This window comes from Hyaloscypha bicolor (assembly GCF_002865645.1).
Source record: "Hyaloscypha bicolor E unplaced genomic scaffold K444scaffold_182, whole genome shotgun sequence".
NCBI lineage: Eukaryota > Fungi > Ascomycota > Leotiomycetes > Helotiales > Hyaloscyphaceae > Hyaloscypha > Hyaloscypha bicolor.
The window spans coordinates 3897474-3924051 of NW_020194684.1; the positions used below are offsets into that span (position 1 = coordinate 3897474).

The 26578-nt window shown below is 39.4% G+C and overlaps 5 protein-coding genes across 5 annotated transcripts; 1 reads left to right on the forward strand and 4 right to left on the reverse strand.

Annotated features, from left to right (window-relative positions):
• Positions 1 to 125: 125 nt before the first annotated feature.
• Positions 126 to 2979, reverse strand: K444DRAFT_669346 (uncharacterized protein; the record flags this gene model as incomplete). The annotated part of the gene is made up of 10 exons (XM_024887517.1): positions 2907 to 2979; positions 2536 to 2842; positions 2277 to 2490; positions 2113 to 2226; positions 1906 to 2052; positions 1658 to 1840; positions 1572 to 1596; positions 953 to 1513; positions 219 to 883; positions 126 to 154 (listed from the first exon to the last, which is right to left on the reverse strand). Exons 1-10 carry the CDS (start codon positions 2939 to 2941, stop codon positions 126 to 128), a joined length of 2280 nt encoding a protein of 759 aa, XP_024728497.1. The 5' UTR covers positions 2942 to 2979.
• Positions 2980 to 5095: 2116 nt separating this feature from the next.
• Positions 5096 to 6347, reverse strand: K444DRAFT_636869 (uncharacterized protein; the record flags this gene model as incomplete). Its single annotated transcript, XM_024884058.1, has 3 exons — positions 5096 to 5412; positions 5501 to 5658; positions 5716 to 6347. The coding sequence occupies 3 exons, from the start codon at positions 6345 to 6347 to the stop codon at positions 5096 to 5098; spliced, it is 1107 nt and encodes a 368-aa protein (XP_024728498.1).
• Positions 6348 to 7339: 992 nt separating this feature from the next.
• On the reverse strand, positions 7340 to 8935 carry K444DRAFT_544696 (AP endonuclease; the record flags this gene model as incomplete). Its single annotated transcript, XM_024876073.1, has 2 exons — positions 7340 to 8391; positions 8443 to 8935. 2 exons carry the CDS (start codon positions 8933 to 8935, stop codon positions 7340 to 7342), a joined length of 1545 nt encoding a protein of 514 aa, XP_024728499.1.
• Positions 8936 to 9781: 846 nt separating this feature from the next.
• On the reverse strand, positions 9782 to 12239 carry K444DRAFT_601962 (HET-domain-containing protein). Its single transcript, XM_024878704.1, has 2 exons — positions 10900 to 12239; positions 9782 to 10844 (listed from the first exon to the last, which is right to left on the reverse strand). The coding sequence occupies exons 1-2, from the start codon at positions 11844 to 11846 to the stop codon at positions 9842 to 9844; spliced, it is 1950 nt and encodes a 649-aa protein (XP_024728500.1). The 5' UTR covers positions 11847 to 12239; the 3' UTR covers positions 9782 to 9841.
• Positions 12240 to 13380: 1141 nt separating this feature from the next.
• On the forward strand, positions 13381 to 14419 carry K444DRAFT_545052 (putative thiazole biosynthetic enzyme, mitochondrial; the record flags this gene model as incomplete). The annotated part of the gene is made up of 2 exons (XM_024876105.1): positions 13381 to 13848; positions 13907 to 14419. 2 exons carry the CDS (start codon positions 13381 to 13383, stop codon positions 14417 to 14419), a joined length of 981 nt encoding a protein of 326 aa, XP_024728501.1.
• Between the last annotated feature and the right edge of the window lie 12159 nt (positions 14420 to 26578).

Below are 26578 nucleotides of genomic sequence, written 5' to 3' on the forward strand. Positions count from 1 at the left end.
TCCGAGCAATAGCTGTAGAACGGCGTCGTTCCCGCAACGGGCAGCAGGATGCAATGCCGTCTCTCCATAGCCAGTCTTCATCAAGACATTTACCTTCTTCTCTAACATCACTGAAATAATATCCCTCAAGCCAAAATAAGCAGCCAGCCATAATCTGTGAACAGCATGCAGCGAGTGTTGACTGTCTTTGAATCGTTTGTGTCTCTGGTTTTGCTCACCAGGTGGCTTGCGGATGTCCTGATGGATGATTTGAATAGAGCAGGAGACTTTCGAATCTTCCTCGAGAAAACCTAGCACTAAGTCTTTCGTGCTTTCTGCGAGATCCTGGCTGAAGTGATTTCCCCAATACATAGCTGCATATTTAAGGAATGGGTACGTTTGGAGTCGCTTCTCTAACTCCTCGTCACTGGCGCAAGGACCTTCCTTAAAGATATCGAACGATAGGTACGTCAAACAAATGGTCGCTATGTCTGCCTGGGCGTGTGGGAAATGTTTGAGGCCTTGGCGCTTGAAGTATTCTTCGGCTGTATGATGTACCAAAATGATTGTCTGGCTTTCCCGTTGAATAGTGACTAAGCCAGCGCAAACAGAGAGTAATATCTCTTCATCTGGAAAGCCATCTTCATCCAGGTTATGGTCACCAGGCCTAATCGCTAGCGCGTTTTGGATTTCCCTTACTGCCAACGGTCTGTAGGAATAGCTGATCCAGTATAAAACCTTTCTAGCTAGCTCAAACTCGTCGGAGCTCTGGGCCCTGATTCTCTCCATAGCTCCATCGTATGTTGCATCCAATCCTTCTGGCAAAGAATTTAGAGCCTCTTTAAGGCTACGTGAATTGGTCTTGCTTATTAACGACTCCAGATACAGGAAAGCCAGTAGAAACCTTTACAAATTGCGTTAGTGGGCATTTGGATACCTGCCAAAGATATATGCGGGTACAAGACAAACTCACATCCCTTTAGCCTTTCCAAGGATAGTATGTTTGATAACTTCACATAAGGTTGCATCCTTTTCAGCGAACCTTTTTATTCGATTTGATCTTGACATGCGCTCTTCAAGATATTTTTTTATATCTGAATCATCGGCTCGCACATCCAGACGAGTAGCATTTCGCAGCTCACTCTCAATTGGTATATTCCGAGAGGTGATTAAGACACTCACGCGTTTCAACTTTCCGATTTCTTCCAGTAAGCTCTGCCTGGCTTGGTCGGCTTCTGGGCATTCATCCAAGGCATCGATGACGATACAGACTTTAGAGAAGCAATCTGCTGCAGCTTGAGCCAGTTTTGTGCATTCGCCCTGTGTTGGTCGTGTATTGGTTCGGCTGTGACCTTTATGCAAGGCTGTCAATTCTCGTTGTAGAATTGGTTTCTGAAGGACAAGCTGGTGCAGTAGATTTGCAACCAGATTAACCGGTGTCTGTTTCGATACATCCTTATAGTTACAGTATATGTATGCAATTCCAATGTCAAGGTTCTCCCGATTTCTCTGTAAAGAATCAATAACGAACGAACTAAACTCGCCAAATTAGTTTCTGTAGAGCCAGTGCTGATGTAGGGATGGTGCATTACGCGAGCACAGTCTTGCCGATACCAGCTATGCCTTAGTTAGCGGGTTTCCTGTCAACAAGCAGAGCTAGTCAGGTTAGCTGTCATACGTTCTCCACAACACCACAAAATTTCTCCTGTGCTACTCATCCACTTCTTGAATTCAGTCGTCCCGAGCAGCCAGTATCCTAGCCTATCTTGTCGGCCCTTGAGGCTAAAAGTGTCCTGTTGTTTTTTTTCGAATTCCCCGGCAAGTGGCGAGAGCCATTTATAGATCTTCTGAAGGCTTTCATCTGAGGAACGATACCGTCAGCAAAAAAATCTTTGAAAACGGAAAAGGTTAACAGCAGATCTGTACCGCTGTGAAAGGAGACCAGTTCATCAACCCCAGTCCTTGCTTGGGCCAAGTCGTCTTTAACGCTTCCAAAATCCTCGGTCAGCCGTCTTAGTGGACTATCAATATGCTCGAGAAGGCGCTTCAACTCTGTGTGTCTCTCGACCTGATCTGAGTTCGGTCAGCCCAGAGGAACTGTTACGAGGATTCCCCTATCAAAACCAGACTGACCTTGCACGCCAACGAGAGCTAAACAACGATCAACGGTTTCCTGCGCAGTGGCAATGGCGCCAAAGTACGGGTCGAGGTCTGAACTTGCAAGGAGTCCACTTTTAATGATACGCTCTATCCGTTCCTGTAAGCAGAAAACCTGAAGTTGAAACATCTATACTGACTTGCAGAGTTTTGATCGAAATAGCTCTTTGCTTTCGAGAGATAGATCATGATAGCCGCGTACAACTGAACCAAGGCTCGTTTAAGCTCGTCGGTTGCGGTCGAAGCAGACTGCAGGCAGACGTGTTCAAAAATGGCACAGCGACAGATGATTTCAGATATTGAAGCTGCGCCATCGACTAGAAAGGCAAATTTCGTGTAGTCATTGACCGCAATCTGGGTACATCTTAGCAATGTTTTCTATGTTTTGATGCCACAGACCTGTAGAAGAAATCGGACGCCAGCCCAGGGAAGTGCAGTATGGACTGGGTCATACTGAAGAGCGGCATCCCCAACCTGCTTGAAGAGATCGACACATTTGACAACCTTGCCAAACAAGTCTATGAATACAATTGTCTCTCCACTCTTTCGGGTATATCGCCATCTTTTATTAACACACTCTCGCCTCGACGTTTCAGTAAGCGTGAGAAGGTCTGACAAGATGTTGAGTTTGTCTGGACAGCTAAAGTTGATGTTCCTTCTGTCTTCGTTGCTTAACTTGGCGGCTGCACATGCCCACAGGTCGTTACTATAAGTCGGAGCGACAAATTCAGCCGAGCCTCGCCCCAAAACAAAGGTTGGATGGAACTCACGTGCCGGGCCTCAGCGCTAGTGTTGAAATCATCATGTCAGAGCATTAATTTTGCTTGGGAGAGCAGATGCAAATCCTAAATCTATGGGAGAACACTTTGACTTAAGCTTGGCTGCTGCTGATGCGTTCCAAAGTTCCAGCTGACATGCTGCGCCTAGGCAGACACACCGCCACAGCCAATTTCATTACTACGTGGGCCAATTGAATCACAGCTTATCACAGCACAATATTTCTGGTCGCTCATGAGAAGGGGGCAAGCCCGTAGCCTTGCGAAGTGTATTCCTTTATTCAATTTAAAAATACGTAGCATAGAACCTACAAAATTGCATGAATTCATAAGAGCGGAAGTCGATATTTGTCATGGGTAGTGCTATATGCATAAAGTCTGTCCACCGGAAGTGTTCGTGAAGGCCCAAAACTATTTACTGGAGTTGATTGGCAATCATGTCATAGCTTTTTATTCTACACTCGTTATATATTATCGGATTGGATGTAATTAGGAAAACGAGGCCCGAAGCACATCCAATCGCAATCGTCTGCTCTATTGAAGATGTAGGTCGATATCCTGGAGCCTCGGGGTCGAGCCCGGAAGGCTGTGCGGTAAGCCAGAGATGGAGCGAATCTATGGCTTCGACAGACATTTAGAATCGTGGTGGGACGTCGGGAATTGTTGCTGGAGTGAACACGACTGTGTGCCGTCTGTTCTTGACATAATTTCGCTGATTGTGAGTCGGTAGTATGATAACTGGTTTGCTGGCTCAAAATCGTGGGGGAAAACGCCGCTGAGATTGCCTGGGTCTGGCGCAGTTGGGTTTCTGCCTTTATTTCACCCAGACTCCCAACTCGTGCAGACCGCCAATATGTCAACCGCAGATGCGACGACTCTCACCTGTACGTGATACATCCTACGAACCTTAGTACTCCTAGGAGTATCTGCAGAGCCGGGATAGAGAGTCACGGTGGAGCTGGAATGGTGCGTTAGGGTGTGTTGTGTCGTCACGTGACCTCTTAACGCGGCACACAGTATCTTAGTTCTCGAGCATCCCCGCTCCTTCTTCTCTCTTTAGACGTACATACACACCCGAATACAGCTGTTTCCCACGAGAACACCAGCTATAGGGGTCGTGATAGGGTTGTTGTTGAGGCTTCTCCGACATGAGGGCCGCCGTGACGCGAGGCCACCCAGAACAGAGGTCCCCCGCCAATATGGGTACGAAACCGTGAAAATGTAAACCCCCTCCCGGAGTGTCGATTAGGTGCAGGGGTATTAACGACTTGTGATTGGCTACCTAAGCTCTTTACGTAAATAGCATGCCATGGCCCAAAGTGGTTTCTTGCTCTTTCCAGACTAACCTAGATGTTCCTTTTCCCTTAGTCAACGGATATCCGCTGGTTGACTTATCTTTGGTAGCGTAAATGTAACATGTTTATTCAGTAGCTCAAAATTATGGACCAATTCATCCAACTCCACGACAACATGTCTATACACTGGGGAGCCCAACATTCAGTATTCATAATTTAAGCGAGGACATAAAAGCAAGAAGAGGCGGACGGGGAATGTGCAACCCATGTGCGAAGTCCAGAAGAACCAACTGATGTGTGTGCCTCCTCCCCCTAGTTTCTTCTCGCTGCCGCGCTGAGGGAGTACCGTATTAAAGGGCAAGCAATATGCAGAGCAAGGAAGTCTAATGAGGTACTGTTCTGCTTGTGGTTCAGGAATCATCGAGCGAGTGGCAGTGACAAGGACAGAAAGAATGACAGCAAACTAACACATCAGACGAAATATCTACACTGAGGGTCAAGCATACTGCATATTACCCTCATTGTTTCAGGTGGCCTCGGTCGCCCTTGCGTAGTTGAATGCCAGGCTTGTCCTAGAAGACAGAATATATAGATATTGACATGTCCATCTTGTACCTTGAGGGAAGTTCTTTTGATGCTTCTGTGTCGCGATGCGAACGAGAATCAGTCACATTTTATATGTGAGATAAAGCGTCGGTAAGATACAGAGTGACTATCATTAAGTCCACACTGTGATCCAGAGGCATAACAGAGTCGTGATATGAATGAAAGAAGACCCAAGCGAGAAACTTTTCTCTACTCGTGACTTAAGAAAATGCCCAATTAAACATTATCAACAGCGAAAACAAACTTCAAATCTCCGACCAGTCCTTCCTCCCATAATTTTCCTCAATACCTATCCAATGCCCTCAGGAGCCCAGGTCCTCTATTCCCAAGTCTACCCGCGCCCAGCAAGTCCCTTCCACCCAATCCCACCCCGAAGCTTCCCAACCCGTCTCTCATATCAACACCAAGAAACTCAAACAAATTTCTCAGTTTCTGTTCGCGTACTCGATCGGTGTCGTTCAATCTGTCGTTTAATCCGAGGGGCCGCCCGAGGGAGAGGCCGCTGAGGGTAGACCGTCCAAGGTTGAGGCTGAGGTTGTCGCGTGAGTAACCATCGCGGGGAAGACCGTAGGATTGGAGGATGTGGTCGAGTGTGCTTGCTATTGACCAGTGATTAGCTTGGAGGTATAGGACGATGGGGAGGAAGGAGGAGGAGATGATATTGGGGGATGGTGAGCAGAGACGTACAGTCCATAACAAAAAACTCCTCAAGTCTCCTCGGGCGTTCGAATTCCCTTGGGTAGCGGCCAGCGTCGGCGCCACTGTCCGAGATCTTGGGGTGTATCTCAGCATGCATCATACGCGGAGTGACATGGCTGTTGGCGATTTGGACGACGAGATTCATTCTGAAAGCTTTATTAGCTTGGCGAGATGAAAAGGGGTGGGCATTGAAGTATTCTTACCGTCGAACATACTCCTCAAGTTCCACATCCCCCAGCCTTCTGTCATCGGACAGGCTACCAATACCTCTGAACCCACCGAGTCGGAGGCCACGATCTCTGTAATAATCTGGCTCACGTAATTCCCTCAAGATCATATCAAGGGCCACCTCAACGGCCGCCCGAAGTTCCTCTGGTCGGATGTAGTTTCCATAAAGGCCAACCATCCTGGGCAAGTAGGGGTGAAAATGTACGCAATCGGCGGGTAGTTCGCGGTAGGGGATAAGTTCTGGATACAGAATGGGTTCTGGGTAGGGAAGGACGATAGGTTCTGGATATGGGGATATTTCAGGGTGGTGAACAACTTGGCGAGGTTGAACGGATATCAGCGGTGGAGATCTTGGTCGATAATGTACGAGGGGGTGAGTTTCGAGAGGTTCCTCCGGTCTGGGGAGGGGTATAAGAGGTAAAGGGAGATCTGGCTCTGGCGGAGGTGGCGACGGGGGAATGAAGATTGGGGCTGCAGGAGGCAGTGCGGCAAAATCAGGAACGTCGTACACGGACTCTCGGTGATGTCGATATGTGCGATGTGGTCGACGGTATAGAACTTTGTTTCGGTGCGTCAGACAGAGAAATGGCAAACACGAGGAAATCATGCCAGGCAGTATCAAGAAATTCCATCGTCAGCTTGACTATATAGGGTCTCCGTGGCTCAAACGTCACACAATTGCACAAACCATTTCTTGGCAATCATCAAGTCAACAACCTCGAGGGGGCTTCGCCCCAGCAAGCATCGGAACCTGACGACAGCGCATCCAACTTGATAAGGAAGGTTTGATGTGTGGCACAAAGACATTGATCTTCTATGGACTGGGGAGAGCGTAGCTTGCACTTGGTGTTCAGAGTCAGACGGGAGCTTGCATAGTTCGCCTTGAATCACCGCGAGAGATGATGAACTGATTGGGAACCAACGAGGCTGTCTGAAATCAGCGTTTGACGGGTTTGTATCATCCTGGATTCGAGAGTTTTTGATGAATGGTCCGCACAAATGACATGACATTGGCCACAGCCAAAGGGCATGTTACATGCAGATCGAGGACGAGAACGGAGACGGTGAGCAGAGACTTGTCTGGAACTGCCCAGAATCGTCGAATCATAAAAGTGTTCAATGTTTGGTGGCATGGCAGCGCGGCACTATTCCGTACTGCTGGTACCTCCGTCCAACTTGGGTAACGCTCAAGAGATGAATCAGCAGGACGGAGGCAAAAATTTCTCCACCCAGAGCCGCACAAGATCCAACAATGGATGTGTCCCAGGTCGCCGGAACGGATTTGGTGGAGTGACTACTTTTTGACCAGTCTCATACTCATCACCCAGTCCGTCATATCGCCGGATTCTCGGTGCGAAAGCGGCCACGCGGCTGTTCCCTCGCTCAAATCCTGACATCTTTCAAGAGAATGCTCTGCGTATCGTTTTTAGTAATGTTTGTGCTGATCCAGCGGCCGAAAATGATGTCGACAGCCGCTGTTTTCTGGAACGCGTGTTCGATCTGGAATTTGCTCAAGGCATGTGAACCATGGGATGAACTCTGTGAGAGGAAGTGTCGCTGTGGATGGTAGTCAAATGTGCTGTACAGTGTCAAGATAAATCAATGACTACATCCTCCCTCGCTGGCATCAGAGTCACCATCATCTTCCGTCTTGGCATTCTTCTTTTTCTTCGGGGATGCCTTCTTGAACATCGAGTCGAGGGTCTTTTGCTGTTTCTTGTCCGCCTGACCTTGAAACTTCTTCCGCTCCTCGGCCCCCAAATCTTGCAGGCGTTGTTCCTCTGTTTTGAAATTCTCAGTATCCGGATCTGCACCAATGAGGCCTTCCAGAAGTTTGATCTCTGTGGCCCACACTGATTTGTCCTCGACAACCTTGCCATCTGTGCCCTTCTTCTCGATAGGTGTCTCGAGAACCATTGGAAGATCTTGGAAAGGGGTGAAATTTAGAACATTGTGAAAGGCTCTCAGTCCAAGAAATCCAGTTCCGATATTCGCGTGCAGATCCCGATGTGATGCAAATGGAGCTTTGCTATCATTGAGATGGAGAGCTTTCAGATATGGCATCCCAACCACGGCTGAAAAGTTGTCCATCGTTTTCTTGAATACCTCGGGTGACCTCAGATCGTACCCTGCGGCGAAAGTGTGGCAGGTGTCGATACAAACACCGACACGCGATTTGTCCTCGATGAGAGCAATGATGTCCCGAAGATCCTCCCATGTGGAACCAATCACATTTCCACCCCCAGCCATGTTCTCGAGCACTGTAACCACAGTCTTAGTTGCCTTATGTGCTTTATTTAGCTGGGCAGCAATTCGTGCAATGGCCTCCGGACGTGGGTTCTTCCCTGTGTTGCCGGGATGAAAGTTGTAAAGTTTAATACCTAGTGCCTCACATCTTTGGAGATCATCCACGAAACACGTATATGCTTGATCGGCCTTCTCAGGTTCGGCTTGGGCAAGATTGACAAGATATGAGCCGTGTGGAAGGACATGCTTTCCAGCATCGTATTTGTGCTCTGCGCAGAATGCTTTGAATTGGTCGCGAGCTTCGGGGGCGAGGGGAGGGCTGGCCCATTTACGCTGTGATTTGAGAAACAGAGCGAAGGAGTTTCCACCGATTTGAAGGGAATTGTTTATAGAATTTTGTACACCTGCGGCACATTAGGGACTGATCGGACAATGCAGTGTGACAGAGTACTCACCACCAGCCGCACTGACATGAGCCCCGATGTGCATAGCTTTCTTCAGAGCTCCAATCGCGGTCCTTTCAGCGAGCGGCATTGCTTCAGCTTCCTTTTCTTCCTTTGTCTTCCTCTTCTTCTTGACCTTATTGTCGTCGGCTCCCTCCTCCTCGTCGTCGTCCTCTGTTTTGGCCTTGCGTTTCGCAGGGGCCTTCTTTGGTTTCGATGCTGGATCTCCCTCGAGGGCAGTCTTGGCCTTCACTTTGTTGACCTTGGCCTTTGCTGGAGACTTCGCAGGCGCTGCGGTATCTTCCTCCTCCGAGTCGGCTTCTGCCTTAACTTTTTTGTAGCCTTTTGTAGGTGTCGTCTTCTCGGCTTGGGTGACCACTTCAGTGGACACAACCGTCACTGCTTTACGAACTTTTTTGGGCGTGGAAACCGGGACGACGGCCGTCTCGATGATTTCTTCGTCCAATTCCGTGTAATCGATCTTGCGGGTCGTTCTGCGAGACATTGCTGATGCTTCAATGCGTTGTGGTTTGATGATGCTTTGAGAGCAGTAAAAACGCGAAGCTTACGCGTGGATTCCTCGAGAAGGATACGGCACGTGATAACCAATGCACTTTGACCCCTTTTGCGAAATTGAAACATCTCTTTTATGTTCTAGTGTGTTGAGGATGGGTTGTTCTTCGATTTACTTCACCAATTTGTTTTTCGGATATTTCAAGAGCAGGGAAGGGGTGAGTTCTCGATAGTTTCCTCGAGGAGTTCTCCTTCCAGAAGCTGCGAGGAGTCTCTTGGCCCTGTCCTTCCTCCTTCATCCACTCCATCTCTCCAACTTCCTTCGCTGCAATCACGTCCCGCTTGATCAGCACTCCAAATGCTCCAGTCACTAGCGAAATCGCTGCTGCACTAGCACTATTATGGCTAGCTTAGGCTGTCCCTGCTTCCGCCCTCTTCGGGGACGAAAAAAGTGGCCGGTTTTGGCCCGTGCTTCTCGCCAGAGACCCTTACTTTAGTAATATCAAAACTTCCACAAAACTTGATTCAATTATCTAAAACTTGATTTTTGGTACTCTTAAGAAGCCAAACTGTCTTTCTATTAATTTTTGGAAATTTCAATCAAGTTTTATAGTTGTTCTTTGAGCCTGAAAGTAATGTGTTGTTTCGGTGGGCACGGACCAATATCAGCCACTTTTTTCGTCCCCGAAGAGCCGCCTCCCTAATACTAAGGTGTCGGCCATGAATTCCGACTAGAACACGTAAAGTCTTTCAGTAATACACAATAAATTTTCCACTTATCTAAAAGTAGTTCACGCCTCGTATGGCATAGGGCGTACACATATTTCATAATCAAAATACCTTCAATCTAATTATCTTATTAATTACTAAATCCTGTTGTTAATCACCTTTTATTCTTTTACCCTAACAAAATCTCCTTCCACAAAGGGCCAGGCGAGAAGCTATTGTTAATCGCCGATTGCAAGATGGTGCCGATACCCCTTCGCTCCGCAACCCCCCCATTCCATTCTAGAAGCATTACATTGTAATACTCCCGTCGCCCTTCCGACTCAGACAAAAGAATAGTCTCGAGCGGCTCTACGGAATCAAAGAGAGTTGTTTCTTCAGAGCCGTCGAGTGACATGTTGCCGCAATTAATTCCGTCTTCACCAACAAGACGGCACTTTGCAGTGAAAACGTTTATTTCCGCAATCCTGTAGAAGACCGTGAGAGTCCAGAACTGAAGGAGCGGGTATGGCGAGGCCGGGATAGAGGAAGACAAGTCTTGTGTTGGAGCAGTACGCAACGTTGCAAAACTAAGTGGAACTAGTGACTCGAAATGTTGTCTTTCTCGGTACCCGTGATATGTTTTGGCGTGTATTGGGAATGACTCGTTCGCGGAGGGATCCCATACGAGATTTGTTATGCCAGAAGGGCTTCTCTTATACCAAATGATCCAAGTCCGTGACGCCAGCCATTCGTTCATCCCGCTGGGAGTGTCAATATTTATCCTACCACGCCAGCCGGTCCAGGAGTAGCTTGGGAAGCCGCTTCGGCGTTGAAGATTGGTGCCGTGAGCTTCGAATATGAGAAATGCGTCCAGCACCGCTGTTGGCAAGCCCTCGAAGAATCTGTACTTTGCTTTTTCCGAAAGTCGTCGTATAATGCCCGCCATCGCGCGCAGTACATCGCCCTGGTTTGTTAATGCCCGCATGGAGTAGTATAAGAGGAAGATAGAGTAGTCTTCTGCGGGATTCTCCATATACACAGCTTTCGGGAGTAACGACGAATGGTTTACAAATGGCCGCTGTGGACGTGACTGGTCGAGGCATGACTCCGAGTACTCTGCTTCTGAGCAGCGGAAGAAGACCTTGTTATCGACGAAGTATAGAGCCCTTCGACATAAAACATGCTCTTGGAAACTGTGTATATGAATAAGTTCAAAATCGCAACTTCCATAGCATGGAATGCACCTACGTCCAGGCTCTTGAATTGTACACAGTTCCCTTGACCAATTGGTCTATGCCAGTATACACTCCAAGAGATACTTCTTCATTTACCTCCAGGGTGAGCTTGGACATCTTTCGGCTCCTTTCTTGTACTCCTGGGAGGCCTGCGTCCGCATCGTGCCCACAGGCAGCTATAATTGTAAACCAGGATCGCTCATACACCTGATCCATGACGTTTACGCCTCGATCGAGATCTTGCCAATCATTTTGCAAGAGACATAAGGCACCCACCCATAAGTAACGAAGTTCAAGCTTCCGAACAAGGGTAATCGCGTCTTGAATCGTTCTCGGAATCATCTCCCAGATTTTATCAATACTACCTTGAAGGAGTAATTGATTCCTATTAGACGTAGTAAGCCTGAAATTGGGCACAGCACCCCATATATAGCTAAGAGCAACATATTGACGCAGATCTTGTACTTCAACGAGACAATTCTGGTAAACATCAATAAGCCGCATGACATTCAGCCCAGTAAATGCATCTCTAAAAGCTTTGGGTGCCTTCAAGACACAGTTACCGGAATGTACCGTTTCACAGGAAGATATCCAACGGGCGATTCTGGAGATGTCTAGATCAGAGTGCAATAGTGATCGAAGAAAGTAGGCGTCGTCAACGAAGGTATTAGTATCGGATTTCCCAGCGAAGCAGATCCAGCTACTCGCAAAGAAGGCACCTCGGTTGCCGGGACCGGAGGCAGCAGCCCAGCGCAGGATGATCTGTTCCGTATTGCGTGAAATTCTTGATCGTCCCCTATAACCCTCATAATACGCAAGGTTGAGCACTCTGCAGAAAGGACAGCGACTATCCTTGATCCACGACAAAGAACCAAGGGTGAATGTCGACGTGACCGAAAGCTTCTGCGGGTCCAGGGGAACCCTGATACAGAAATCACACAAAGGCTCGATGACTGGCATCGCGTATGTATGTGGCTCTCGCTAGAGTTAGAGACCTGTGTTCGGGGGAGAAGTAATGGAGTCTCGTATCTTTAGGTGTGCGAAGATCGACAGATCAGAGGGAATAACGGAGCCTGCCCTGAGACAATCCAGAGCGGATGAGAAAATGCATCACTGGTGAATCACTGGTGCACATCCCAGTCTGCTTAGTAAGAATCCAGTTTAACCGATAATTTTGTGCGCCCCCAATGCCGCTTTAAGCCACTCTGTGTTTAGTTTCTTGGTGAAAAATACCTCTATACATGTTTCAAGCATCAGATTACGAATGCCTACCCCCGAAAACGCCTACCATAGCTGAGTAAAACGGCAAAGGGAAGGTACAATTCGGGCCTCCAGAATATTCTATAAGTAAGCTGAGGGTGTACTATTAAAGCATATAACTCTCAGATAGGAAGTGGTTTACTTGCTAATATGTGATAACCCGCCTTTGCGCCCTCGCTTCCTGTGAAGTCAGCTTCTACAGGGATAAAAGTACCTAGCCAGAATGATACATGTCAAAGGGCAGGTTACAACCATAAAAATGGAGGGAGCAAAAAGTAGTGCAATTGGCTGAAGAACTAAGTTTGCAGCTGGCCAAAACTCAGAAATTATCCCGCCTCGCTTGGCGGCACGTGACCCCGCCACAACAGATATTATGGCTTAGCATAAAATCAGAGTGTTCAGGGCGGAAACCGATTTCACTAGCGACGTACAGACCCCTATCCTACCGGTATTCGAAAATTTTCTTCTGTCTCCGAGAGCTCCGGCAAGTGTCATGCCGGTTAAATTGGCTGCAGTAGTCAAGTTTCGTCCCCGATGTCGCTTTGCCTACATCCAATCGAGTTCAATGATTCTCCACATCTTTGCCAAACATGGCTTAATTCTGGATAGTGCAACAGCTGATCAACGACGGGTTGAGCTCTGTTGCAGTCAATCAGCATCCCTCGATAGCTTAGTCATTTGCTCTTGGCAGATGGCAAAGTCTCATGCGCATGGCTCCTGCATGTTTGGCCTAGCACTAAGAGCTACCCCTCCTTTCTCAGATTATATAGACCAAGTCACCCCACATGAGTCTCTTTTCTCATCCTCATCTTTATTCATTTTTGAAAACATACCAAACAAAACCTCACGGTCTGTACAGCTTCCCAATGTACCCAAAGCACAAATGCTAACACAAGGTACTTCACAGAAACAAACATAAAGTACTACCCACTCTTGTGAATGAGGGAGTCATGACGTCCAGACAATGGAATTATCCCTGAGTGGATCAAGGTATTTCATACATCGTAAAATGCATGAACCGGTGTTCGTTCCCGGCGTCTTCATAGCCTCTCATCCTCCATCCTAACGGATGAGATGATTGGCACGTCGACACAAGCCGGGTTCGTTCTGAGATTATACGGTTCAACTTGATCAGGATAATACCTGCGAAAGGATCATGCTTCCCCCTGACTCCCACCGAGAGACAGCTCTAACCCACAGCAGGTGAATTCCTTGATCCCAAACTTCAAACAAAATGGCACCATCAGCAACAATCTTCGAGCAAGCCGCTCCAATTGACAGCGTTCCATTGAAATCCGGATTTGAGTCGAAGCCATTCCCAATCAATGGATCCAAGTCCAAGACCCTCGAGGAACTGGCCGAAAAATGGGAGCAAGGTTTCAAGTTTGCACCCATTAGAGAGTCTCAGGTCAGTCGTGCAATGACTCGTCGTTACTTCAACGATCTCGATACATACGCCGAGTCCGACATTGTCATCGTTGGCGCTGGATCCTGTGGGCTCAGCACCGCCTACATGCTCGGCAAGGCTCGCCCTGACCTCAAGATTGCCATCATTGAGGCTTCCGTTTCTCCAGGAGGCGGTGCTTGGCTTGGTGGCCAGCTCTTCAGCGCCATGGTTATGCGTAAGCCAGCGGATGCTTTCTTGGCCGATCTTGGTGTCCCATTCGAGGACGAGGGAGACTTTGTGGTTGTGAAGCATGCCGTATGTCCCCATTTTCTCACCACTTTCTATAATTTCAAAGCTAATTTTCATTCACTAGGCACTCTTCACCTCCACTCTACTCTCTAAAGTTCTCTCCTTCCCCAACATCAAACTCTTCAACGCCACCGCAGTGGAGGATCTCATCACTCGCTCCAACGCCAACGGCACACTCCGCATCGCCGGCGTAGTCACAAACTGGACTCTCGTCACCATGCACCACGACGACCAGTCCTGCATGGACCCGAACACTATCAACGCTCCCATTGTTATCTCCACCACAGGGCACGATGGACCTTTCGGTGCCTTCAGCGTCAAACGTCTCGTATCCATGCAGCAGATTGAGAAGCTCGGTGGCATGCGTGGTCTGGACATGAACACTGCCGAGGACGCAATTGTCAAGGGAACTCGTGAGATTATCCCAGGTCTCATCGTTGGAGGCATGGAGTTGAGCGAGGTCGATGGTGCAAATCGCATGGGACCTACCTTCGGGGCCATGGCTTTGTCCGGCGTCAAAGCTGCTGAGGAAGCTCTCAAGGTCTTTGATGAAAGGATGGCTCAGAATGATTTTTAATTGCGAAGCTGCGAGCACATAAACATGCCCAAATTGACATGGGTGGCGGTGATGATATAGCACAATAATGCAGTATATTTGACATTAAAAAACGCTCGTTATATCTGATTTCATTACCAAATTCCCTTCATGATGAACAAAGTACAGCCTCGTGGGTGGCCTCGTCGTTTTTTGAAAGTCTTAATGCGTGCCTCGGCAGTGGACGAAGAAGGCCTGGAGTCCACTGTCAAAAAGGGGGTTGGTCACGTGACCTTATTATTATTATTAGCCTTTCCTGACACTGCTCGTTGTCCACAGTCATCGTTGGACCTTAAAAGGAGACGATGTTTAAATGTTCTAGAACTTTGGGGGAAATCGAGGGGAGAAGACATTGGAAGTGCCATAGATCGAGGGAATATTCGAAGAAAAAGAACCTGGAAGGGAAAGTGAGTGGTCTTTGATTGCTAATTATTGGAGGAAAGGGACTAGTCTTCGTGGTGGTAGCAAAGCTCTTTGAGAAGAGGAACTCTTGGACTGTATGCTAGCAAGTGAATTAGAAAAACAAGGCAAGAGAACTGTGGTGAAAAGCTCAACAACACTGAGCCCAAGTAAACGAGTCCCCGTGACACACAAACAAAGCCTCTCCGATCATAAATTCCCTACTACAGTCCCTTCTTCGTCTAACTTCCAACAACGTTCATCACAACCATCATCCCTCTCCTTAATCCATCAACTCCCACAACACCTCCATTAAACACCCGAACCAAGCACCTCAACCAAAACACTGCCAAGATGCGCTTCTCAACTCTCACCACCTCCTTGGTCGCCAGCCTCTTCCTCTCAATCTCTCTCGTCGAGGCCGCCCCCTTCGATCCCGGAGCATGGTGCGAAATCCTACCCCAACCCTGCTTTCTCCCCATTTCGGGCTGCCAGTACTGCGGTAGCTGGGATGGCCATGATGCCGTGGTGAGTCTTTCTATTTGCTACGCAACGAATGGCAGAGGGTCAGATTGCTGACTTGAATAGCTTGACTGCGCCAGCCATGGATTGGTCAAGACCTGTAGTGGTCTCTGCAGAAGTGCTCCCGGACCGTTCATCAACTGCTGAAGATGGGTGGAAAGATTGAACTTCTTCATTCAACTGGTCTGCTTGCTTTGGATGCTTCGTCTCACTCAATCACCAACTTTGGTAAGTTATCTGATGACTTGCTTGTAGACAAAAAGGACTGACGAGCGGATTTTGACAGACCTGGGCACTTGTGGTCAAATACAACAGGGTATGGGTTGAGGAAGAATGTCAAAGGCACAGCCACAGGTGTAGAAGGGCACATTGGTTTCACATATGCAAGCAAAGGATAACTGGCAACCATTGAGCTTTAATTTGAGGGGAAAGCTTTGATGTCAATAAGCCGAGTCAGTATAAAGACACTAGCATATACTTTGCTAGAAATAAATTGCAATACGAGGTTCTTCCTACACTCATTTCGTGTCTGCCAACTGTGACTCCGATCTTCGGAAGGAATTTAACATTCACTTTACAGAACACACTGACAAGATGTCTGTGTGAATTAGACTTGAATTGTCGCAGCCGGCGGGGGCCCTTGACTCCCTTATTCTCTCTTCCCTTGAATATCCTGAAAGACGCCTGTAGCATTCAGTTCTATAAATACTCCACTCTCGCCTTCTCCCCTCGCTCGTACTACTACTGAGGCCCACAGCTAGCTAGCGGACAAATCCGAGAAGCGAAAAGTGATTTTCTGATTTTCTGATTTTCGCACTGGCGCCCCGCACACCTGCCGAAGAATCAATAAAATTATCAAATTAAAAGAATAAAGATTAGAGCCCTTATAATTCCTTCAATAATCTGGGATAATTATCATAATAGGATCTTCCCGAATATCGGACATCGGTGGACTGATATCATTAAACATTATTTATGAGTTAAAATATAATATGATGGGCCGGGTTAAAACCATGCTAAAGTGCGCCATCATACCCGAGAGTGAAGCAATTAATCTGTTCGTTCGTCGGAATGATAACAACGCAATAGGTTCGGCTTTCAGTGCACACCCACGATATGGGGATTAATCCTTAAGACGGAACCCCTCCTCCCCCCCCCCCAAAAAAAAAAAAAAAAAAAAAAAAACTCTCATGAATAATATAGATAAGTTTTTATTATTTTAATATATATTTATTATAAATCAAATTATATTATGTAGATATTTTATTTATTAATATACCTCCGATCCTTTATACGCGGAATAAGTAATTTATAGAATTTAATCATAGTTACATATAACAGAACAACAACATCTTAGACTAAAATATTGAATTTATTTAATTAATATTATATGATTACATGTTGTGAATAATAAAATATATATTTTAATTGTTAACAAGTTTTTATTATATGTCTTATATTATTCTAATAAGAGAATTTTTTGTTTTACTAAAAAATTTATCAGCATAGTTTAAAACCAAAAATAAAGAGTTAGAACTGGTAAAGGGACCTAAATCATATATTGTAGCGATTTTAGTTTATCATTATACTCACTATTATATATACTTATACTCTTCTTCCCCGGTATAATCTTTATATTAATCATTCATGAAAAAGATTGAGTTAATAAAGTTAATATTTAGCACATGTTAAGAGAGTATACGTAATTTATAATACTTCAGTTACTAATTATAATAATACCTAATTATTCACGACTCACTTCACTAGCCTGTCGTCAGTTCCTCTCAATGAGCTAGATATACTTATAAGGTTAAGTTATAATATCATATATAATTATAAAAGAATAATATATATAATCTTAATTTTTTTAAAAGAATTTATTTTATACATTGTATCTATATCACTTACGAGGACTCCCTACACTATAGCTAGCTTATGCCAGAGTAGATAGTTAGAATACATAATACATAACATAGTATATCTCAGTAGATGAATTATAACGACAAGAATGAATGGAGGTGTGGGATCTGAATGATTTTATTATTATACTAAATATTATTTTTCTGATAATATACTTCGTATACATATATATAATAATAGCAGAATTCAAAATAGGACATTGCTTTTAAAATAAATATTAGCTAATAAGATCATTCTATTTTAGGAAGTTATATAATAGTTATATATATTTAACGTTCATCTAACAATAACAGTCTGACATAGCTCAAATAGAAATATTAGGCTTATAGATTAGGAATTAGGACTTAATATTACTAATATATCCATATTCACATTCCCTATACACCTTCTTACAAATTACAATCTAACCTACGTTTCCTATATACACCCTACTACTCCCAAAGATGCAAGAGAATATATACTACTAGTACGCCATACTATATAGTAGAGTGTGTTTAGTACATATTCGCCACTTTTATTTCTAATTATTAATTTTTGATTTTAAAATATATAATTCTTTTTAAAAAAATTTTATTAAAATAAACTATTAATAAAACTTTTAATAAGAGTTTAGGAAGTGTTATCAGTTATTATAATATACAAAGTAAATAAAGTAAATATTTTAGCTAATCTTCTTGTTTATCTATAGAATTAAAGCTAAATAAACTTATACTATATTCTGAGAATAATAAAAAATATAACGGATAATTGACCAGAACATGACATTGTGGATAAAAATACATTTACAAGAGTATAAATTGAGCAACAAGGAATAGTCTAAAGCACAGACCCACAGGTGTAGGAAGGCACCATTGCTTTTACAAATAGGCAATTAGCCAATAGTAGATAACTTTTGGACAAACAATTAAGGATATAATTAGAAGCAGAAAGCCATAAAAAAGATGATCATTATAACCAAAATACAGTATAAAAAACACTAACGACAGTATAGATTTGGCTAAGAATAATGAGAATTAAAAATCACGAGGTACTTTCCAATACAATCATAAGAGTACCTGGTCTTGAAAAATTCAATAACTCCATCGATTATAGAATATATAACAATTACAATAACAAAATACCATTTGAGAAAGGAATGTCTGTAGTCATTCATTTATACATAAATACTTTATCCACTCTCATTATACAAACTCATAATATCTATACTCTTATCTAACTGATAGACCTATACAAAACGATAGTGACTTGAAAATAATCGAAAGAGGAAACACATGTAGCATTAAATATTTAAATAATTTTCTAATTCTCGTTCTCTTTTAGTATTATACCTACACTTAAGGGAAGAGCTAACTAGCCTACACAAAAATAATAAATCGTAAGATTAATTAATAAAACATAATTGATATTAGCATACATTCAGGCAAAATTCAACTAGATAAGGGTACTTCCATATATACATTACTTAGGTTGTAATAAAGAACAATAATTTCGAACTTCCGACTTAAATAATATTTAAATTTAAGACAGACTGATTATTAGTTAATTTATATAACAATAATTTATTGAATATATAAAAATTAAATTAATAGTATAATTACTAACTACGGCAAAAAATTAGCTTCTGATAAGATTAAAAATAGAAGAGTATTATAATAATAAATTTTGGTATATAATAACAAGGAGGCTACCTTACCTTTTTATACTATTAATATAGTTAATAATATTTAATATAGATAATAATATAAATATAACTAAAACTAATAAAAATAACTAAGAGGGCTAAATTAATTAGTTTTTTTTGTAATTAATTAACAAAATCACGTGGGGGTAATATTACTCGAGTTTTTTAGCGCTTATATTACTAGAAAGTATATTACGATAATAAAACATACCCTGAACTTAATTCTTATTAAAATAATACTATGACTTTTAATAAATCTATTACCATATTACAAAGCTATTACTAAATGGGCCTTATAAATATTAATCAAGAAGAAATTATAAATAGATTAAAAGATTTATATAGAATCTTAGTTAATCCATATATGGTCCAATAGCGATTATAAGAATGAAATATCTAAATATATACTCAAATAGCAGATATATCTTTTCTTTATATATAGATTATAATCCTGTATTATCTGGAAGATATAGATAATGTAATGGCAGGAACAAAGCAATGGAACGATGCTCAAAGATTAATGATTTCCAATGTCCTACAGAATCTAAAGCTAAGGAGAGAAGGAGTGAGGTGTGGCAGTAGATAAGTAGGTATGGCCAAGACCACTGAAACGCCGAGCTTTGGAAGCGAGCTTGGTTTGAACCATAGCTTGGAACCTTAGCTAAAACCAACCCCTTTGGCTTAAACCAACCATGTGACACCAGCCGTCACAGATAAGGAAATACTTAAGGATCTTGAGGATTATAGTTATATAGCTTTAATTACTAGAGTTATCCGTATATATAAGAAGCTTGGTCTTATTTACTATATAACTATAATAGATAAGTAAGCAGCAGACAAGTAACTATTTATAATACTATAGAGTAAACTAAATAATAGGCGGATTATAGATTATAGATAGCAGTATTTATATATATATTTCCGTTAATAAGATTTACTAGTAACCTGGTTAGTCTTTCTATATTTTATTATTTTGCCCTAGCTTAGAAGGTTAGGGCTTTATTTACTAATATATTTTATTATCTATAAAGAGAGCTTATATATAATATTATAACTCTTGGATCCCGAGGTAATTATATTATAAATATAATAGATATAGTCCAAAAAAGAAAAATATATTATATCTAGGCCAGACTAGATTTGGTTAATTAATAAATATAATAAGCTATTACTATTTGAGATTAAGATATATACTTATATTAATACTTATTTATATAATATTATCTAGATATATATTGGAATCTCTAATTAGACTACTTATTTAGTTATATAGTAGTATCTTTAGATTTATATTTAAATAGGCTACTACCCTTACTTTTTTAGGGCTAATTAAGGCTCTAAACTTCCCCTTATTACTAAAATATACTTTATATTCTTACAGATAGCCGATCTATTAGTTATATATATAAAGAACTACTTTATTTCTAGGAAAAGTACTAAAAATTAGCGGGTTAAATCCTAGTAGTAGGAGCTTTAGAAGAGCTAGCTATACTAGTAGTATATAAGTAATTCCGTTTCCCTATATTTGCCTCTTATTCTTTCTATTATTAGGAAAAAGTATTAGGTACTAATAATTATACTACTTTTTATTAAGGCTATTAGGTCTAGTATTATAGTACCGGATTATATAACTAATTCCGATTAGTATATATAGAACTATTTTTAGGAACTGGCTTATACCGGGAATTATAATTACTAATACCTATAGAACCGGATTACTTTACTAGTACTTTATATATAGCGGATTCAAAACGAGGTATATAGGTTTACGGACTTATAAAATATCTATAGAATTAGAAAAGACAGATCTAGGCCTAATATAGTAGCCGGTAAGCTATTTAGACTATATATAAGGCCCCTAGGCAAGGTATAGTACTAGAATTACCCTATAGATATAAAGCTTTATAATATAATCCTTAATAATTACTTAGTTTAGGGTAAGTAATATAACCTTATATAGCTCTATACAGATAGTTTATTTATATACTAATATAGATATTAACGAGTTTCTACCGAGAGAAATACTAGAGTAGTATTATTAGAAGCTTATATCTTATAGTATAAATATAGCCAATATTTATATAGGAGATATTAATAGAAATAGTAACCGACTATATATTTAAGCTTATTACTAGCTCTAATATATAGTCCGGATATATATAGCTTTAGGGTAGCTACTAATATTAGGAGAATCCGAGAAGCTAACTAGTAAATATAATATTACTATTATACGAAATGAAATCCTCAAGTAAGTTATTCTAATAAATATAGAATATATAAATAATATATAAGCCGGAAAAATACCTATATAGTTCCTAATAGTTTAGGACTTTACCCAGAAATAGTTCTTTATTAGTAATACTTCTAATAATATAGAGTAATTAAATAAACCGGTTACGGAATAACTAGGTATATTAAGATAGGTATTATTTATTATTAAATATATTATTTTCGAAATTCTTTTCTTATTTTTAAGAGTAATACTAATAGAATTATTAAGTTTATTTACTATATAAATATTTTATATCCTCAAATTCTTATCTCTCAAAATAATATTACTATTTCTTAAAACCTGCCCTAATACTATATATCCTATAGCCAAATACTAATATAGTAATATCTAATATTACAAGTTCTATTAATCTACTAATAATAAATATAATATAGAGGCCACTATTTTACTTGCCTAGAATAGTAATACTAGTAAACTTAAATCTTATAACTCTAGAATTCCGTCTATATCTGCCTCTCTCTTTATACCTAGAATACTTTAGATCCCTAGCTTTTCTTAGTATCCTTATCCTGTATCTTTTTTTCTAGAAATATTTATTATACCTATTTCTCTAGTTACTATTACTATATAGCTACCAGGTACTAATTCTATTCTATCCCAGGCTCCTCCTGCTCTAATAGCCCTATAATTACTTCCTTCCGTATTCCCTTTTACTATAAGCCATATTACTTAACCTAATTACTCTTCTAGTAGTATTTATACTACTATATAAGCTTAATAGGCTATAAATGCAAGAGTTACTCAAACCACTACCCAGGCCATAGCTTCTTATACCGGTAATAGGCTATCTAGAGCCCTTTAAAATCTTATAAATCAAAATATGGCCGGATCTAGTCTTATAGAATTATAAACTATAGTTTTATAACTAGTTCTTTATAAGTAAGTATTTAATAATATAAAGAATTAGAAAGCTAAGTAAAGAACTATCTAATTTTCTAAAGAAGTTAGTAATAAGTTTTCTCCTATTTCTTTTACTAGATTCTTTATATAAATTCTAATAGATGTTTTTTAATAGGTGGCTTTTGATTTAAAATAAATAATCGAGTCTTTTTTATTCTTTCTAATATAGTTTCTTAGTAGCTACTCTCTTATTTCTCTCTCTATATTAGCAGACCTATCTATTATTATTAATTTATTAATAATATAAATAAACTAGTATTCTATACTAGTTCTAATAATAAAAGAGTCCAGGAACTTATAGTCTTACCAGGTTTTATTTAAACTATCTTTAATCTTTCCTATTATAGTATATATCTGGGCCCTAAGGGTATCTGGATAATTTTCCTTATTTTATATTAGAATAAGACTTTATATAAAGATATTCGTCTTAAAATTACTTATAAAGAGCTAGAAAATACTTAAAAGAAGACTTTATATAAAGATCTCTATTTTAAAGTTATTTATAAAAAGCTAGAAAATACTTAAAAGATATAGTAACTTAAGGAGATTAAATAATAGACTAAGGAGGCCTAAAGAGCCCAGGAAAGTATTACCCGCTAATATAGGTATAAGACTTTAAGAATAAGAAGAAATCTAATAAACTAGTAAGTAAATAAAGATATATATATAATTCTTTTTTTTAATTCTGGCTCTTATTCTTTATTTCTTCTATAAATTCTTTTTTGTTTTTAGATTTAATTAACTTATATATACTAGGATTCTTCTCTATTTACTAATCTCTAGAAGCCATAAGATAATACGGAAAGTACTATTAAAAATACTACTAAAGCTAATTCTAATAATAATAATAATAATAATAGTAGTAAGCTATTAGATCTTCCTTTAATTTTACTATCCTCTTTTCTAGTAAAGAGAACTATAATTAATCTTATAAACTATATAAGTATTATTTTATAGTAACGGATATATTAGAGATATAAATATACTATTTCTTTTTCTTATTAGATATAGAGAATTAATAGGTATAATATCTTTAGCTTTATAAGTAAAACCTAAAGTACCCGGGCTATTACTAGTACTTTGCCTATTACTTCAGACAAAAGTCTAACTATTATTATTAAACTTCCTAGGCTAATTAACCTTATTTCTCCTAAGCAAACCTATTATATAAGATCTAATAAATTACATATAAATATTTACCGAGATTAAGGTAATTAAGAAAAAATAGGCCTAATATCTAATATACTTTTTCCTATATTTTATAATTAGCTTAGTATTATTTTAGGTCTTATTTCCTTATAAATATATATATATTTAGAATTTAGAATTAATACTTTAAAATAATACTCTTTAATTAGTTCTTATATAATTTAAAAGTCAGACTACTAAATTTAATACTTTTATAATACTTAAATCTACCTAAGTTTATAAAGTCTTATAATTATTAGGGCTTTTATAATTCTTTACCTTTTGAGTTTAATACCTAAATAGTATTATATACTTTGCCTTTAGTATAGAGAAGGCTTCTAAAAGTCTAGGGTTATAAAGGGATTTTTATATTAAGAATATATTAAGGATATATTATATTATAATAATAAAATTATAGGTATTTATATATAAATATATAATATATTAGACTAGTTATACTAAAAATCATACTATATCTATATATAAAGTTACTAATTACTTTATATTAATACCGGACCCGTATAGTCACGTGACTCTATATAATTGGCTGGCTATAGAAAAGCCCTAAAGCCCGAAACTTATAAAGAGTCTTAAGGGCTTTAGGGCTTCTGGACTATTACTAGTATCCGGTACTCTTTAGGAAAAAAGTATAATATATTCTATAATAAGTAATCTATTATAGACTATTTAATCTTTAAGTTAAGTGGGAAATCTAAGGGCCGGGCTTATAATTCAAGTCTTATTAAGGTTATTAAAGTCTTTGCTAGCTAGTACTATAGATTTAATAAAAATATTATAGGAATCCTATAGGTTTTATTCTAATCTATCTAGAAAGTATATATAGTATATTTCCTTATTTATTCCGATATTTATATATAATTCCTGAGAGCCAAACTATTACCTAAGGAAGAAGTAAAAAGGCTAAACTAATATCTTTAAAAACCAAGGCCTTAATAAGTCTATTTAGAAAAGCTTACTAATTTTTCTAAAGATAACCCAAGAAAAGTTTGGGTTTATTATATATTATAACTTATATAACCAGGGATAGGGACTACTCTAATAGGCCAGAAAGAGTTTCTTATATAGTTTATTCATATAACCAGGAATAGGGACTTGAGTTTATTATATGGAATTACCTATATATAGAGATTCCTGCTATAAACTCCTTATTTAGATTAATTAGTTAAACCTATTTTTAATACTAAGTCTTTATTAAGGTAATTTCTCGCTCCCAGAGGCTTTAGATAAAATAGCTAATAACTTTCTTAGCTATTAGCCAAGACTTATTAGCTAGAAAATCTATAAATAGTAGATGTTACGATTATTACAATATACGGTACTAGTAGGGGTTAGACTAGAGCTAGAGAGGCATCTGGCATCTGAGCGAGGCATCTGTAGTCACCTGATTATTGCACGTGACCCCGAGCTTAAGCTAGCACGTGGGCCCGTGCGTAGCTCGCGATTATTTAGATCCGAGGCTCCTTCGGGATCCTCTTCTCTCTTTAGCTTTGAATCGTCAAAATAGAGATAGTCTAATCACGCCTTCCAGGCCCTAGATCTTGTACTCGTAATAGTAGATAAGATTATAAAGTAGAACTTTCCTAACTATAATACTAAGATATTTTACTATAGTATAAAGTAATTAGATATAGAAGCCCTATTAAATATAATATATCTCGAACTATAAGTTTGCAAAATAGGTATAGGAAGTCTTAGTACTTAACTAGTACTATAGTCTAGCCTAAAGATACTTACTATCCTTTATATTTAATTTAATAGAAATAAGAAGTGCCTATACTTTAATTCGAGGGATAATTAGGACTTTTATATAGACTTAGGGCAGTAATTTGCTCTATAGAGAGAGAATAGACTAGAAATACTTATATTATATTAATCTTTGGAAAGGATTATAGTAAATACTATAATTCCTGAAATATTCTCGAAAAAGCTTTCCCAAACTAAAGTAAGCTAGTTTATAATCCCGAAAGATCTATAGGAGTCTTATATACCCGAGAATATAAGTACTTAAGGTAAATATTATTTAAGTTCTAACCTATAATAAAAGAAAAATAAAGTATATAAAATAAAATATATAAAGTAAAAGTAAAACAAAATACCCGAATATTTAATAAATAAAAAGCCTAACTATAAGTTATAAGAACTAGTACTAACTAGGTATATATATAATAATATTAAAGGAGAAAAAAGGTAAGGGGAACTAAAAAATAAGTTAGTATATATTCCGTAAAAGCAAACGGGAAGATATCTAAATAGCCTAAAAGCAAAGAATATATATTAAAGAAGTCGAGATTAGAGAGAGAAGAGCTATTTCTTATAAGAATAAGTTAGTATATATTCCAAGATAAAGAATAGGGATATTTAATAGTAGCCTAAAGGCTTTTATAAGTATTAAAGAAGGAGAGGAGGTATTAAAGTTCGGAGAAATCTAAATAGGAGTTAGTTTCTTTTTTGAAAGTTTAAGAGAGGGTATTCCTAAAAGGCCCAAAAATATAAGAGATATTAGAAAAGGAAAGAAAGAGATATTAGAAAAAAAAAGAAGGAATCTAAAATTTAGCTTTCTAAGAAGTAAATAGGTTAAAGACTTATAGTATAGGAGTTCTAGATAAAAGTAACCCGGAAGTAGTAGTTAGGTACTAGCTTTTAGTATTATTAGTAGAAATATTAAAAAAAGAGGGGTTTGGAAAAGGGGTTTAGAGAGGTTTAGAGGAGGAAAGAAAGGTTATAAGGTAGTTAGATACTAGCTCTTAGTATTAATAGAAGAAGTATTAAAGAAGGAGGGATTCGGAAGAGGGGTTTAGAAGAGAAATAAAAAAGAGAAATAAGGAGGAATAAGGAGGAGGAAAGAAAGGTTATAAGATAGTTAGATACTAGCTCTTAATATTAATAGAGATATTAATAAAGATATTAATAAAGGTATTAATAGAAAAGATATTAGTAAAGGGCAGAAGCTTTTAGTATTAATAGTAAAGTCGAAAAAATATAAAAGAAAAATAGAGATTTTAGAATAAAGATAAAATAAAGTTATAGTTTTATAGAAAATAAAGTTATTAGTACGGGATAGTTATATTATTATATAATTTCATATTTACTTTTACTATTTATTAAGAATATATATCTTTTAGGAGAAAGTATTATTTAGAATTCTTGAGCCTCTCTAATTTAATAACTATATATTTGAAAAATAAGAAATAAATATAATTATATATACTAGAATAAG